This window comes from Oncorhynchus mykiss, chromosome 21, assembly GCF_013265735.2.
Source record: "Oncorhynchus mykiss isolate Arlee chromosome 21, USDA_OmykA_1.1, whole genome shotgun sequence".
NCBI classification, from domain to species: Eukaryota; Metazoa; Chordata; class Actinopteri; order Salmoniformes; family Salmonidae; genus Oncorhynchus; species Oncorhynchus mykiss.
The window spans coordinates 11,902,519-11,919,424 of NC_048585.1; the positions used below are offsets into that span (position 1 = coordinate 11,902,519).

Sequence of the window (16,906 nt, forward strand, 5' to 3'; positions counted from 1 at the left end):
TCTGTCTGGTACTACTATCCATTACTAACTAGACAGAGGGTATGTATCTGTCTGGTACTACTATCCATTACTAACTAGACAGAGGGTATGTATCTGTCTGGTACTACAATCCATTACTAACTAGACAGAGGGTATGTATCTGTCTGGTACTACTACTATCCATTACTAACTAGACAGAGGGCATGTATCTGTCTGGTACTACTATCCATTACTAACTAGACAGAGGGTATGTATCTGTCTGGTACTACTACTATCCATTACTAACTAGACAGAGGGTATGTTTATCTGTCTGGTACTACTATCCATTACTAACTAGACAGAGGGTATGTATCTGTCTGGTACTACTACTACTATCCATTACTAACTAGACAGAGGGTATGTATCTGTCTGGTACTACTATCCATTACTAACTAGACAGAGGGTATGTATCTGTCTGGTACTACTATCCATTACTAACTAGACAGAGGGTATGTGTCTGTCTGGTACTACTACTATCCATTACTAACTAGACAGAGGGTATGTATCTGTCTGGTACTACTATCAATTACTAACTAGACAGAGGATATGTATCTGTCTGGTACTACTATCCGTTACTAACTAGACAGAGGGTATGTATCTGTCTGGTACTACTACTATCCATTACTAACTAGACAGAGGGTATGTATCTGTCTGGTACTACTATCCATTACTAACTAGACAGAGGGTATGTATCTGTCTGGTACTACTATCCATTACTAACTAGTCAGAGGGTATGTATCTGTCTGGTACTACTACTATCCATTACTAACTAGACAGAGGGTATGTATCTGTCTGGTACTACTATCCATTACTAACTAGTCAGAGGGTATGTATCTGTCTGGTACTACTACTATCCATTACTAACTAGTCAGAGGGTATGTATCTGTCTGGTACTACTATCCATTACTAACTAGACAGAGGGTATGTATCTGTCTGGTACTACTACTATCCATTACTAACTAGACAGAGGGTATGTATATCTGTCTGGTACTACTATCCATTACTAACTAGACAGAGGGTATGTATCTGTCTGGTACTACTACTACTATCCATTACTAACTAGACAGAGGGTATGTATCTGTCTGGTACTACTATCCATTACTAACTAGACAGAGGGTATGTATCTGTCTGGTACTACTATCCATTACTAACTAGACAGAGGGTATGTGTCTGTCTGGTACTACTATCAATTACTAACTAGACAGAGGATATGTATCTGTCTGGTACTACTACTATCCATTACTAACTAGACAGAGGGTATGTATCTGTCTGGTACTACTATCAATTACTAACTAGACAGAGGATATGTATCTGTCTGGTACTACTATCCGTTACTAACTAGACAGAGGGTATGTATCTGTCTGGTACTACTACTACTATCCATTACTAACTAGTCAGAGGGTATGTATCTGTCTGGTACTACTACTATCCATTACTAACTAGACAGAGGGTATGTATCTGTCTGGTACTACTATCCATTACTAACTAGACAGAGGGTATGTATCTGTCTGGTACTACTATCCATTACTAACTAGACAGAGGGTATGTGTCTGTCTGGTACTACTATCCATTACTAACTAGACAGAGGGTATGTATCTGTCTGGTACTACTATCCATTACTAACTAGACAGAGGGTATGTATCTGTCTGGTACTACTATCCATTACTAACTAGTCAGAGGGTATGTATCTGTCTGGTACTACTACTATCCATTACTAACTAGACAGAGGGTATGTATCTGTCTGGTACTACTATCCATTACTAACTAGTCAGAGGGTATGTATCTGTCTGGTACTACTACTATCCATTACTAACTATTCAGAGGGTATGTATCTGTCTGGTACTACTATCCATTACTAACTAGACAGAGGGTATGTATCTGTCTGGTACTACCACTATCCATTACTAACTAGACAGAGGGCATGTATCTGTCTGGTACTACTATCCATTACTAACTAGACAGAGGGTATGTATCTGTCTGGTACTACTATCCATTACTAACTAGACAGAGGGTATGTATCTGTCTGGTACTACTATCCATTACTAACTAGACAGAGGATATGTATCTGTCTGGTACTACTATCCATTACTAACTAGACAGAGGGTATGTATCTGTCTGGTACTACTATCCATTACTAACTAGTCAGATGTTATGTATCTGTCTGGTACTACTATCCATTACTAACTAGTCAGAGGGTATGTATCTGTCTGGTACTACTATCCATTACTAACTAGACAGAGGGTATGTATCTGTCTGGTACTACTATCCATTACTAACTAGACAGAGGGTATGTATCTGTCTGGTACTACTATCCATTACTAACTAGACAGAGGGTATGTATCTGTCTGGTACTACTATCCATTACTAACTAGATAGAGGGTATGTATCTGTCTGGTACTACTATCCATTACTAACTAGACAGAGGGCATGTATCTGTCTGGTACTACTATCCATTACTAACTAGACAGAGGGTATGTATCTGTCTGGTACTACTATCCATTACTAACTAGACAGAGGGTATGTATCTGTCTGGTACTACTATCCATTACTAACTAGACAGAGGGTATGTATCTGTCTGGTACTACTATCCATTACTAACTAGACAGAGGGTATGTATCTGTCTGGTACTACTATCCATTACTAACTAGACAGAGGGTATGTATCTGTCTGGTACTACTATCCATTACTAACTAGACAGAGGGCATGTATCTGTCTGGTACTACTATCCATTACTAACTAGACAGAGGGTATGTATCTGTCTGGTACTACTATCCATTACTAACTAGACAGAGGGTATGTATCTGTCTGGTACTACTATCCATTACTAACTAGACAGAGGGTATGTATCTGTCTGGTACTACTATCCATTACTAACTAGACAGAGGGTATGTATCTGTCTGGTACTACTACTATCCATTACTAACTAGTCAGAGGGTATGTATCTGTCTGGTACTACTATCCATTACTAACTAGACAGAGGGTATGTATCTGTCTGGTACTACTATCCATTACTAACTAGACAGAGGGTATATATCTGTCTGGTACTACTATCCATTACTAACTAGACAGAGGGTATGTATCTGTCTGGTACTACCACTATCCATTACTAACTAGACAGAGGGTATGTATCTGTCTGGTACTACTATCCATTACTAACTAGTCAGATGGTATGTATCTGTCTGGTACTACTATCCATTACTAACTAGACAGAGGGTATGTATCTGTCTGGTACTACTATCCATTACTAACTAGACAGAGGGTATGTATCTGTCTGGTACTACTATCCATTACTAACTAGACAGAGGGTATGTATCTGTCTGGTACTACTATCCATTACTAACTAGTCAGAGGGTATGTATATGTCTGGTACTACTACTATCCATTACTAACTAGTCAGAGGGTATGTATCTGTCTGGTACTACTATCCATTACTAACTAGACAGAGGGTATGTATCTGTCTGGTACTACTACTATCCATTACTAACTAGTCAGAGGGTATGTATCTGTCTGGTACTACTATCCATTACTAACTAGTCAGAGGGTATGTATATGTCTGGTACTACTACCACTATCCATTACTAACTTATTCAGTTGGATATATAGTGTTAGTTTTAATGTCACATACACAAGTACAGTGAATGCCTTTCTTGTGGCTCTAACCCCAACAATGCAGTCATCAATATCAATGTATTACTAGAAACATGAGGTAGGACAAAAACACACAAGAAATACGTAAGTAAGCACCCTATATACAGGGTCGGTTCCAGTAGCATATTTACAATGTGCAGGGATACTGGAGTAATGGAGGTAGATATGTATAGTGGTACGGAGACAGGGATACTGGAGTGATGGAGGTAGATATGTATAGTGGTAAGGTTACTATATACAGGGTCAGTTCCAGTAGCATATTTACAATGAGCAGGGATACTGGAGTGATGGAGGTAGATATGTGTAGGAGTGTGTCCGTGTGTAGGGCCCTGTGAGTGTGTCCGTGTGTAGGGCCCTGTGAGTGTGTCTGTGTGTAGGGCCCTGTGAGTGTGTCGGTAGGGCCCTGGGAGTGTGTCTGTGTGTAGGGCCCTGGGAGTGTGTCTGTGTGTAGGGCCCTGGGAGTGTGTCTGTGTGTAGGGCCCTGGGAGTGTGTCTGTGTGTAGGGCCCTGGGAGTGTGTCTGTGTGTAGGGCCCTGGGAGTGTGTGTGTGTAGGGCCCTGGGAGTGTGTCTGTGTGTAGGGCCCTGGGAGTGTGTCTGTGTGTAGGGCCCTGGGAGTGTGTCGGTGTGGCAGTGTGTAGGGCCCTGGGTGTGTGTAGGGCCCTGGGTGTGTGTAGGGCACACTGTGTATAGAGACAAAAATAAGAATAAAATACAAGGGGCAACTCAGTCTGTGTAGACATTTAGTTAGCTATGTATCAGTCATGGCATGGGGATAGAAGCTGTTCTGGAGCCTGTTGGTGTCAGACTTGATACATCGGTTCCACTAAGACTAGATATGTGAAGATGCTGATCTGATCTCTGTGTATCTTCTGTCTTGTCTTCTGTTATTTGACCCTTTACCATCTTTAGTTGAATGTACCGATTATATGTCACTCTAAGAGCATCTACAGGTGACTAAAATCCCCCTTGTCTCTCACACCCACAGAAGGAAAGGCCCCTTGCCTCCCCTGAGAGCAGACGTCCCCCCCTCCCCCCACAGCCGGTCCGGCTCCACTGTCAGTAGCAAGAGCTACTCTCCTGACAGAGCCAAGGGTCTCCCCCACCCCGCCCAGCAGAAAAGTAAGTACCTCCCCCACCACTCACTCCCCACCAATCATGTTCCTCTTGGGTTGCATTTAGTTCAGCAGCTTATGAAGAGCTGGGATTCCAGCTGAACTTGTCCAATAGACAGATGATAGCCCTGTGAATTGACATTTTGACCCCACTACATTATTGGAACCAGGGGGGAATCCTCAGCCTCTGTAGTTTCATCTTGTCGTCCCCATCTGATGATGTCATGGCGTGCTTTTAGGTGTGGACTATCCTGAAGCGCTCTCTGGTACCCCTGTGGCTGAGCAGCCCTGGGGTGGGTGTCTGTTCCCCAAACATGCCCGTGGACAAGTACCCATGGGTCAGTGGTGCCCTGTGCTGTGTTACAGGCCCAGCTTTAGGAGTCCACTACTCCATAGTAGCATGCAGTGTGGAGCATGGACGACTAACTCTCTATCCATACGGTGCTACCTGATTCACAATCTAGGGTCCAACTGGCCCGGTTCGGTTTCACATCCACATTAGTCTCTGGAACCGAGCTGGAAAGGACATTCTGGAGCCAGCAGCGTCCAGTTTGGGTCGCCCCTATAGTGTGAATCAGTCATAGGTGTGATTGTCTCTTCCGCTGAAAGAAAGCTCAGCATGTTGATTCTGCTCCTCCTCATCCGTGTATTGGTTCTAACAGCCATAATGATGGTCTATAGTAGCTCATTAGTCGACAGGAGCCGTTCCCAGCCGGCTGGCGGCCTGTGTGATTATAGTCTCAGTGACGTCCATGTTCTCTTCTCCATGGTCTCAGGGTGTGAGGAGTTTTGTCAGAGCGGGATGTCTGGTAAGTACAGGGAACAGAGGAAACTAGGATGGCTTCTAGAGACTATAGTGTGTGTTTTAGTCTAGAGAATGAACCGTTTCTGTAGCTAATATCATGAACAGAAATGTGTCTGCCGACTCAATGCTGGATTACTGTTGTTTCATCATAAGACTTCTGTCCTGTGTTTTTAATGACACACTATCGATCTAACCAAGGACGAAGTATGGAGAAATGGCTCTTTAGCTCCGTGGTCAAACACCAGCTCCCAAAAGGTTGAACCTCAACGTTGAATTGAGATATAGAATGAGGTTTAACAGTGAACCAACGTTCCCACCCTACGTCCAGCTCCGCCCATAAAAAAGAGATCTAGGTTTGACGTTTTTTGTGAAGGTCTTTGTCCTGCTGGGTCTTTTTCAGCTGAGGTAACCTGAGGGAGAGGTTTCTGTGAAGGTCTTTATACTGCTGGGTCTGTTTCAGCTGAGGTAACCTGAGAGAGTGGTTTCTGTGAAGGTCTTTATACTGCTGGGTCTGTTTCAGCTGAGGTAACCTGAGAGAGAGTTTTCCGTGAGGGTCTTTATACTGCTGGGTCTGTTTCAGCTGAGGTAACCTGAGAGAGAGTTTTCTGTGAAGGTCTTTATACTGCTGGGTCTGTTTCGGCTGAGGTAACCTGAGAGAGAGGTTTCTGTGAAGGTCTTTATACTGCTGGGTCTGTTTCAGCTGAGGTAACCTGAGGGAGAGGTTTCTGTGAAGGTCTTTATACTGCTGGGTCTGTTTCAGCTGAGGTAACCTGAGGGAGAGGTTTCTGTGAAGGTCTTTATACTGCTGGGTCTGTTTCAGCTGAGGTAACCTGAGGGAGAGGTTTCTGTGAAGGTCTTTATACTGCTGGGTCTGTTTCAGCTGAGGTAACCTGAGAGAGTTTTCCGTGAGGGTCTTTATACTGCTGGGTCTGTTTCAGCTGAGGTAACCTGAGGGAGAGGTTTCTGTGAAGGTCTTTATACTGCTGGGTCTGTTTCTGCTGAGGTAACCTGCGGGAGAGGTTTCTGTGAGGGTCTTTATACTGCTGGGTCTGTTTCAGCTGAGGTAACCTGCGGGAGAGGTTTCTGTGAGGGTCTTTATACTGCTGGGTCTGTTTCAGCTGAGGTAACCTGAGAGAGAGTTTTCCGTGAAGGTCTTTATACTGCTGGGTCTGTTTCGGCTGAGGTAACCTGAGAGAGAGCGTGGCTAATTGGTCGGCTGGCCTGCCGTCTTCACGCTCTCTCTGCCACTTTGTTATGGATCATAAAAACGCTGTCAGCTTGTGTGTGTAGAGACATGGAGGAAGGAGTAGGGTGTCGACTCTCTCTAATGGATATAACTGCTGTGTGGGTCGACATGTTAGTGTGGGAGATGGATGTTACTGGCCACCATGTTGGCTCTGTCAACCCTTTTCCAGGGGCAAGACCAAGCTAATATCCTCCACCCACAGGTTCTCTCTCTCTGGTCTTTCTGAATCCCACTTTCACATTCAGTTATGGAGTGTTTTTGATAACATGGAAATGAATTCTGTTCAACCCACAAAGTCGGCCAAGGGATTTGACACAGTCCCACATCTCTCCACTAGAGATGTCATTCAGAACGTATCGTCCATCAGAGTTGAGTTCATCAGTCTATCTGAATAATGGTATGTGGTGCAGGCAGAAGGGGCCCTCTTAATTAAATATGGAACCAGCACCTCATTTGAATTTCTCCTGGGAGTGTCTGAGCATGGTGTTTGAAGAACACAGACATGGACCTAATGGGTAATTGACCATGGCGCCCGCGGTGGTGCCCACTGGGCATCGATGCTGCTTGGGCATCAAGCCTCTGGCAACACAGGTCAGAGAGAGCGAGAGACAGAAAGAGGAGAGTGCCAACTGACGAATGAGGGCATGCAATTCAGTCTGACTAGCCTGCAGGGTGTCTCCTAATGCAGGCTTATTATGCAACCATCCACAGGATCTGATCAGTGCAGAGGGGATAGGAGGGGACAAGCCTGGCTGGAGAGGACTACAGAGGTTTAAACACATCCCAAATAATAACAGGAGCTGGACAAAGATCCAATGCAATGGTGGATGGAGACAGTCTCGCGGTGTGTCGGATGGAGACTGTCTGGCGGTGTGTCGGATGGAGACTGTCTGGGGGTGTGTCGGATGGAGACAGTCTGGGGGTGTGTCGGATGGAGACAGTCTGGCGGTGTGTCGGATGGAGACTGTCTGGCGGTGTGTCGGATGGAGACTGTCTGGCGGTGTGTCGGATGGAGACTGTCTGGCGGTGTGTCGGATGGAGACTGTCTGGGGGTGTGTCGGATGGAGACTGTCTGGCGGTGTGTCGGATGGAGACTGTCTGGCGGTGTGTCGGATGGAGACTGTCTGGCGGTGTGTCGGATGGAGACTGTCTGGGGGTGTGTCGGATGGAGACAGTCTGGCGGTGTGTCGGATGGAGACAGTCTGGCGGTGTGTCGGATGGAGACTGTCTGGCGCTGTGTCGGATGGAGACTGTCTGGCGCTGTGTCGGATGGAGACTGTCTGGCGCTGTGTCGGATGGAGACTGTCTGGCGCTGTGTCGGATGGAGACTGTCTGGCGCTGTGTCGGATGGAGACTGTCTGGAGCTGTGTCGGATGGAGACTGTCTGGCGCTGTGTCGGATGGAGACTGTCTGGCGCTGTGTCGGATGGAGACTGTCTGGCGCTGTGTCGGATGGAGACTGTCTGGCGCTGTGTCGGATGGAGACTGTCTGGCGCTGTGTCGGATGGAGACTGTCTGGCGCTGTGTCGGATGGAGACTGTCTGGCGCTGTGTCGGATGGAGACTGTCTGGCGCTGTAGACCAGGTGTGGTCTACACCGCCAAATCCCCTTGCTCCCCCCTCCACAGGAACCTACCTGGCGGTGTGGTGTATCCCCCTGCTCCCCCCCCCTCCCCTCCACAGGAACCTACCTGGCGGTGTGGTGTATCCCCCTGCTCCCCCCCCCTCCCCTCCACAGGAACCTACCTGGCGGTGTGGTGTATCCCCCTGCTCCCCCCCCCCCCCCCCTCCACAGGAACCTACCTGGCGGTGTGGTGTATCCCCCTGCTCCCCCCCCCTCCCCTCCACAGGAACCTACCTGGCGGTGTGGTGTATCCCCCTGCTCCCCCCCCCTCCCCTCCACAGGAACCTACCTGGCGGTGTGGTGTATCCCCCTGCTCCCCCCCCCTCCCCTCCACAGGAACCTACCTGGCGGTGTGGTGTATCCCCCTGCTCCCCCCCCCTCCCCTCCACAGGAACCTACCTGGCGGTGTGGTGTATCCCCCTGCTCCCCCCCCCCCCCCCTCCACAGGAACCTACCTGGCGGTGTGGTGTATCCCCCTGCTCCCCCCCCCTCCCCTCCACAGGAACCTACCTGGCGGTGTGGTGTATCCCCCTGCTCCCCCCCCCTCCCCTCCACAGGAACCTACCTGGCGGTGTGGTGTATCCCCCTGCTCCCCCCCCCTCCCCTCCACAGGAACCTACCTGGCGGTGTGGTGTATCCCCCTGCTCCCCCCCCCCCTCCACAGGAACCTACCTGGCGGTGTCAGAACATGTCAGACACCTTTGTTACCCCCAATAAGATCACACTATACACTGAGCTGTCTTTTTCATTGTACTGGCTCGAGGTGTTGTTCTGAATGAATCCCTCCTCCTCCATCCCTCAGACTCTGTGTTCTTTCTCTCTCCCTCTCCAGACAAAGACAGGCCCCCTGGTCATTCTCAGGACGGGTCACCACAGAGCATAGCGTCCACTAAGGTGAGTCCTGCTGACGAAGTGTTTTACACATTAAAAACAGGGGGAGGGGGCTGGACAAAAAGGAAGAGTCACCACTATAGTTAGCTGTTCATGCTTCAATTCATGTCAGTGTGTGATTTATTTAAGCAATAAGGCCCAAGGGGGTGTGGTATATGGCCAATATACCGCGGCTAAGGGCTGTTCTTAAGCACGACGCAACGCGGAGGTGCCTTATTGCTATTTAAAAACTGGGAGGAGAGAGAGAGACTGGCTGGCTGGCTGGCTGGCTGGCTGGCTGGCTGGCTGGCTGGCTGGCTGGCTGGCTGGCTGTTTCCTCTGCCTTTCTCTCGACGACTGAAGTGATACTGACTGAGTGGAACTAGACTCCCATGGGGATATGGGATAGTGAATGTGTGATGCTCCACCGTACTGAAAACACAGAGCTGCCTGATGCTCCACCGTACTGAATACACAGAGCTGCCTGATGTTCCACCGTACTGAATACACACAGCTGCCTGATGCTCCACCGTACTGAATACGCACAGCTGCCTGATGCTCCACCATACTGAATACACACAGCTGCCTGATGCTCCACCGTACTGAATACACACAGCTGCCTGATGCTCCACCATACTGAATACACAGAGCTGCCTGATGCTCCACCGTACTGAATACACAGAGCTGCCTGATGCTCCACCGTACTGAATACACAGAGCTGCCTGATGCTCCACCGTACTGAATACACACAGAGCTGCCTGATGCTCCACCGTACTGAATACACAGAGCTGCCTGATGCTCCACCGTACTGAATACACAGAGCTGCCTGATGCTCCACCGTACTGAATACACACAGAGCTGCCTGATGCTCCACCATACTGAATACACACAGCTGCCTGATGCTCCACCGTACTGAATACACACAGCTGCCTGATGCTCCACCGTACTGAATACACAGCTGCCTGATGTTCCACCGTACTGAATACACAGAGCTGCCTGATGCTCCACCGTACTGAATACACACAGCTGCCTGATGCTCCACCGTACTGAATACACAGAGCTGCCTGATGCTCCACCGTACTGAATACACAGAGCTGCCTGATGCTCCACCGTACTGAATACACACAGAGCTGCCTGATGCTCCACCGTACTGAATACACACAGAGCTGCCTGATGCTCCACCGTACTGAATACACAGAGCTGCCTGATGCTCCACCGTACTGAATACACACAGCTGCCTGATGCTCCACCGTACTGAATACACACAGCTGCCTGATGCTCCACCGTACTGAATACACACAGCTGCCTGATGCTCCACCGTACTGAATACACACAGCTGCCTGATGCTCCACCGTACTGAATACACACAGCTGCCTGATGCTCCACCGTACTGAATACACACAGCTGCCTGATGCTCCACGTTACTGAATACACAGAGCTGCCTGATGCTCCACGTTACTGAATACACAGAGCTGCCTGATGCTCCACCGTACTGAATACACAGAGCTGCCTGGCACGCTATTGACGCTACATTATCTCTGTTTCATCATATCTCTAACAAACAAACCTCTTGACAAATTATTCTGGAACATCTTAGAAGTGTTAAAGTGCTGTGAATCATCTGATGCCAGTTGTGTTGGTAAATATTTTCTGGATACTCTGGGTAGAATCATCCTTTTGATTTGGGCTGACATTTAGACAACCGTTTGAACCTAGCCAGACACTTTCTGAAACTTTATCCTCCGAGAGATCGGAAGGCGCACCGGTACCTCCCTTGGAGATCGTGTGTGTGTGTGTGTGTGTGTGTGTGTGTGTGTGTGTGTGTGTGTGTGTGTGTGTGTGTGTGTGCACCAATAAACCCTCTGTGATGAAAGTATATTTTTTTAGTGAGAGCCCCGCCGCGACCTCCTCCACCCCTCCAACCCTCTGTTTGATCTGGTCACGACAGGCAGGCGGGCGGTGTGTTCCCCTCCTCCACTCTCTCCCTGGTTTAGAACCCAGAACCTTAGCCAAGATCAAAGAGCTCTGCCATTAGTAAACTCATTTTATTGGGAGAGCGTGTAGGTTCAACAAACACTCTTGCTTTTGGGAGTTATCCTTAGGAGAACACAGACGCACACAGGCACCATGTCTCCCTGGGTAACTGCTCAGGCTTACACAGATCTGGGATGTTTAGGGTGTGTTCATGATGTGTTCTTAAAAGGCTAGACATTGAAGTGGGACTGGGAGAGAAAGAGAGCCTGACTGTGCTTACACAGGCAGACCAATTCTGATATTTTTCCCACTAATTGGTGTTTTGGCCAATCACATCAGATATTTTTTAGAGCCCCACTCTCTCTCTCTTCCTGGTTGCCCCCTCCCCCTCCCCTACACGCTTGGCTCTGTGATTGCCCCCCCCCCCTCCCCCTACACGCTTGGCTCGGTGATTGCCCCCCCCCCCCCCTCCCTACACGCTTGGCTCTGTGATGCCCCCCCCTCCCTACACGCTTGGCTCTGTGATGCCCCCCCCTCCACCTACACGCTTGGCTCTGTGATGCCTCCCCCTACACGCTTGGCTCTGTGATGCCCCTCCCCCTACACGCTTGGCTCTGTGATGCCCCCCCCCTCCCTACACGCTTGGCTCTGTGATGCCCCCCCCCTCCCCCTACACGCTTGGCTCTGTGATGCCCCCCCTCCCCCTACACGCTTGGCTCTGTGATGCCCCCCCCTACACGCTTGCCTCTGTGATGCCCCCCCCCTCCCCCTACACGCTTGGCTCTGATGCCCCCCCCCCTACACGCTTGGCTCTGTGATGCCCCCTCCCTCCCCCTACACGCTTGCCTCTGTGATGTCCCCCCCTCCCCCTACACGCTTGGCTCTGTGATGCTCCCCCTACACGCTTGCCTCTGTGATGCCCGTTTTCATATATTTGTCTTGTTTTTGAATGACTTAGGGTCACTAATGCGACTTGACTCTAACTTGCTTCCTCTCTCCAGAATGTTTAATCAAGCATAGCCAGCTCTCTGCATCCCCAGTCCCCTAGCTAGCCCCTTAAAGGACAATACGAAATGAGGACTGAGCGATGCAGAGGGAGAGGGGTAGAAAGAGCGAGAGACGGAGAGGGGTAGAAAGAGAGATGGAGAGAACCAGAGGGAGAGGGGTAGAGAGACAGAGAGGGGTAGAGGGACTGAGAGAGGGGTAGAGGGACTGAGAGAGGGGTAGAGAGACTGAGAGAGGGGTAGAGAGACTGAGAGAGGGGTAGAGAGACTGAGAGAGGGGTAGAGAGACTGAGAGAGGGGTAGAGAGACTGAGAGAGGGGTAGAGAGACTGAGAGAGGGGTAGAGAGACTGAGAGAGGGGTAGAGAGACTGAGAGAGGGGTAGAGAGACTGAGAGAGGGGTAGAGAGACTGAGAGAGGGGTAGAGAGACTGAGAGAGGGGTAGAGAGACTGAGAGAGGGGTAGAGAGACTGAGAGAGGGGTAGAGAGACTGAGAGAGGGGTAGAGAGACTGAGAGAGGGGTAGAGAGACTGAGAGAGGGGTAGAGAGACTGAGAGAGGGGTAGAGAGACTGAGAGAGGGGTAGAGAGACTGAGAGAGGGGTAGAGAGACTGAGAGAGGGGTAGAGAGACTGAGAGGTAGAGCGACTGAGAGAGGGGTAGAGAGACTGAGAGAGGGGTAGAGAGACTGAGAGAGGGGTAGAGAGACTGAGAGAGGGGTAGAGAGACTGAGAGAGGGGTAGAGAGACTGAGAGAGGGGTAGAGAGACTGAGAGAGGGGTAGAGAGACTGAGAGAGGGGTAGAGAGACTGAGAGAGGGGTAGAGAGACTGAGAGAGGGGTAGAGAGACTGAGAGAGGGGTAGAGAGACTGAGAGAGGGGTAGAGAGACTGAGAGGGGTAGAGCGACTGAGAGAGGGGTAGAGCGACTGAGAGAGGGGTAGAGCGACTGAGAGAGGGGTAGAGAGGGGTAGAGAGACTGAGAGAGGGGTAGAGAGAGACTGAGAGAGGGGTAGTGAGAGACAGAGAGGGGTAGAAAGAGAGATGGAGAGAACCAGAGGGAGCGGGGTAGAGCGAGCGAGGCGAAGAGGGGTAGGGAGAGGGGTAGAGAGAGAGATCCAGCAGTATAGAAGCAATGATCTAAGTTGGCCTCATTTTCTCCTCGTTTCTCCCTGTCTTAGTCTCTGACACATGGGGGGCCAGCGCTGGGGGGCCAGACTGTTATACCCAGTGGGGGGAGGGATAATGCTGTTGGCTGGCTGATCTCTCTCTATTAAAGAGGGTTAATTGGAGCTCTGCTGTGTGATTTGATCACCGTACTTAATGCAATGTTAACATCTCATTTTGTTTTGGGGTTTATTTGAACTTTTCCCATGATGCACATATGCAGAGTCTAGCTGAGCCCTAAAAGTAGGGAACGCTCCACTTCGATGCTGACCAGAGCACTGTGTGTGTTTGGACTCTCTGGACATGACCACACTGTTTGAGGGGATCACCCATATCGATTCACTGGTATTGATAGCAGAGTGGACAATGTAGAAGGACTTTATGCTTACAAAAGTTACGTTTTTTGTCTTAAATTGATCACTTAAAATAGACACTTGAATAAAATGAAATAAATTAAAATAAAAGCTTGGGATGAATCGGTTTTCAGAAATCCTTCTTCCAGCCAGCGGAGCGACCCAGGACACCATCTCTCTCTGTCTCTCTCCCCAGGAGGAGGCTCATGTCCTAGAGTGGGACCGTGAGGAGGGCTTGCCCCCCATCGATGAGACCCCCAAGACCCAGGATGACTTCCAGGAGCGCCGAGCGCAGGCCATCGGAGCCAAGGCCCGGGAAATAGAGCAGGTACCCAACACAGCCATGTCTGTGGCGTGGTGAGCCCACATACACACTTCAGCCCAACACAGCCATGTCTCTGGCGTGGTGAGCCCACATACACACTTCAGGTGTTTTATCATATGTATAATGATACAGAGACGTCACATTAAACAGTCCGGCCATGTGGTCTGGAAAAGTGGAATTCGGGCCTTGAGTTTTTCCTTATCCTGTCATCTGAAGCAGGAGAAACTCCTGGGCCGAGTCATGGTTTCTTATCAGTGTATTACTGCAAACAGCCAGATGCCCATACATACCAGGTTTATATACCACCCCCACCTGGCCTAGTTCTACCCAGGTTAATATACCACCCCCACCCGGCCTAGTTCAACCCAGGTTAATATACCACCCCCACCCAGCCTAGTTCTACCCAGGTTAATATACCACCACCACCCAGTCTAGTACTACCCAGGTTTATATACCACCCCCACCCAGCCTAGTTCTACCCAGGTTAATATACCACCCCCACCCAGCCTAGTTCTACCCAGGTTAACATACCACCCCCACCCAGCCTAGTGCTACCCAGGTTAACATACCACCACCCAGCGTAGTGCTACCCAGGTTAACATACCACCACCACCCAGCCTAGTGCTACCCAGGTTAACATCCCTCCACCACCCAGCCTAGTTCTACCCAGGTTAACATACCACCACCACCCAGCCTAGTGCTACCCAGGTTAACATCCCTCCACCACCCAGCCTAGTGCTACCCAGGTTAACATCCCTCTACCACCCAGCCTAGTGCTACCCAGGTTAACATCCCTCCACCACCCAGCCTAGTGCTACCCAGGTTAACATCCCTCCACCACCCAGCCTAGTGCTACCCAGGTTAACATACCACCACCACCCAGCCTAGTTCTACCCAGGTTAACATACCACCACCACCCAGTCTAGTGCTACCCAGGTTAACATACCACCACCACCCAGTCTAGAAGGGATAGAAAGCACCTGAGGCGTATGTTTTTATTTTATTTATTTATTTATTTAACCAGACAAGTCAGTTAAGAACAATATTATTATTTACAATGACGGTCTAGTAACAGTTACTGGCCGTTGTTCACCTTGTCAACTTTGGGATTCAATCGAGCAATCTTTCGGTTAGTGGCCCAATACTCTCCCCACTAGGCTACCTGCCGCCCCATGTGTGTGTATGTGTTGTCCTATGCTCCCAGTGAGCTAATTAAGGGCATCTGTGCTATTCTACTGAGTTCATTAAATCTGAGTGTCCTCCTGGGGTAGAAACCTAACACACACAGAGCCCTTCTGTAGAGCTGCACCTCAGAGCATGACCCTTACAACAGCCATTTGATGTCCTCTTCCCTCAGAGGAAAAAAAGCATGTTTGAGGGGCCATAGTAAGGATCCTGTCGTTAAACATAGCTCTCCTCTAGGTCTAGTCAGAACACATCTGGTCAGCTCTCCTCTAGGTCTAGTAGGGGGAACACATCTGGTCAGCTCTCCTCTAGGTCTAGTAGGGGGAACACATCTGGTCAGCTCTCCTCTAGGTCTAGTCAGGGAACACATCTGGTCAGCTCTCCTCTAGGTCTAGTCAGAACACATCTGGTCAGCTCTCCTCTAGGTCTAGTCAGGGAACACATCTGGTCAGCTCTCCTCTAGGTCTAGTCAGAACACATCTGGTCAGCTCTCCTCTAGGTCTAGTCAGGGAACACATCTGGTCAGCTCTCCTCTAGGTCTAGTCGGTGAACACATCTGGTCAGCTCTCCTCTAGGTCTAGTCAGAACACATCTGGTCAGCTCTCCTCTAGGTCTAGTCAGAACACATCTGGTCAGCTCTCCTCTAGGTCTAGTCGGGGAACACATCTGGTCAGCTCTCCTCTAGGTCTAGTCGGTGAACACATCTGGTCAGCTCTCCTCTAGGTCTAGTCGGTGAACACATCTGGTCAGCTCTCCTCTAGGTCTAGTCAGAACACATCTGGTCAGCTCTCCTCTAGGTCTAGTCAGAACACATCTGGTCAGCTCTCCTCTAGGTCTAGTCAGAACACATCTGGTCAGCTCTCCTCTAGGTCTAGTCAGAACACATCTGGTCAGCTCTCCTCTAGGTCTAGTAGGGGAACACATCTGGTCAGCTCTCCTTTAGGTCTAGTCGGGGAACACATCTGGTCAGCTCTCCTCTAGGTCTAGTCAGAACACATCTGGTCAGCTCTCCTCTAGGTCTAGTCAGAACACATCTGGTCAGCTCTCCTCTAGGTCTAGTCGGGGAACACATCTGGTCAGCTCTCCTTTAGGTCTAGTCGGGGAACACATCTGGTCAGCTCTCCTCTAGGTCTAGTAGGGGGACACATCTGGTCAGCTCTCCTCTAGGTCTAGTCAGGGAACACATCTGGTCAGCTCTCCTCTAGGTCTAGTCAGAACACATCTGGTCAGCTCTCCTCTAGGTCTAGTCAGAACACATCTGGTCAGCTCTCCTCTAGGTCTAGTCGGTGAACACATCTGGTCAGCTCTCCTCTAGGTCTAGTCAGGGAACACATCTGGTCAGCTCTCCTCTAGGTCTAGTCAGAGAACACATCTGGTCAGCTCTCCTCTAGGTCTAGTCAGGGAACACATCTGGTCAGCTCTCCTCTAGGTCTAGTCAGAACACATCTGGTCAGCTCTCCTCTAGGTCTAGTCGGGGAACACATCTGGTCAGCTCTCCTCTAGGTCTAGTCAGAACACATCTGGTCAGCTCTCCTCTAGGTCTAGTCAGGGAACACATCTGGTCAGCTCTCCTCTAGGTCTAG

The 16,906-nt window shown here is 49.5% G+C and overlaps 1 protein-coding gene across 12 annotated transcripts in view; it reads left to right on the forward strand.

Annotated features, from left to right (window-relative positions):
• Positions 1-16,906, forward strand: part of pphln1 (periphilin 1) — a 40,524-nt gene that overhangs the window by 11,789 nt on the left and 11,829 nt on the right. For all 12 annotated transcript variants that reach the window (XM_036956912.1, XM_036956907.1, XM_036956904.1 and 9 more), the window contains exons 7-9: positions 4,653-4,786; positions 9,285-9,346; positions 14,010-14,141. In XM_036956912.1, the coding sequence (XP_036812807.1) occupies positions 4,653-4,786; positions 9,285-9,346; positions 14,010-14,141 (328 nt within the window). The remainder of the gene's footprint in view (positions 1-4,652; positions 4,787-9,284; positions 9,347-14,009; positions 14,142-16,906) is intronic.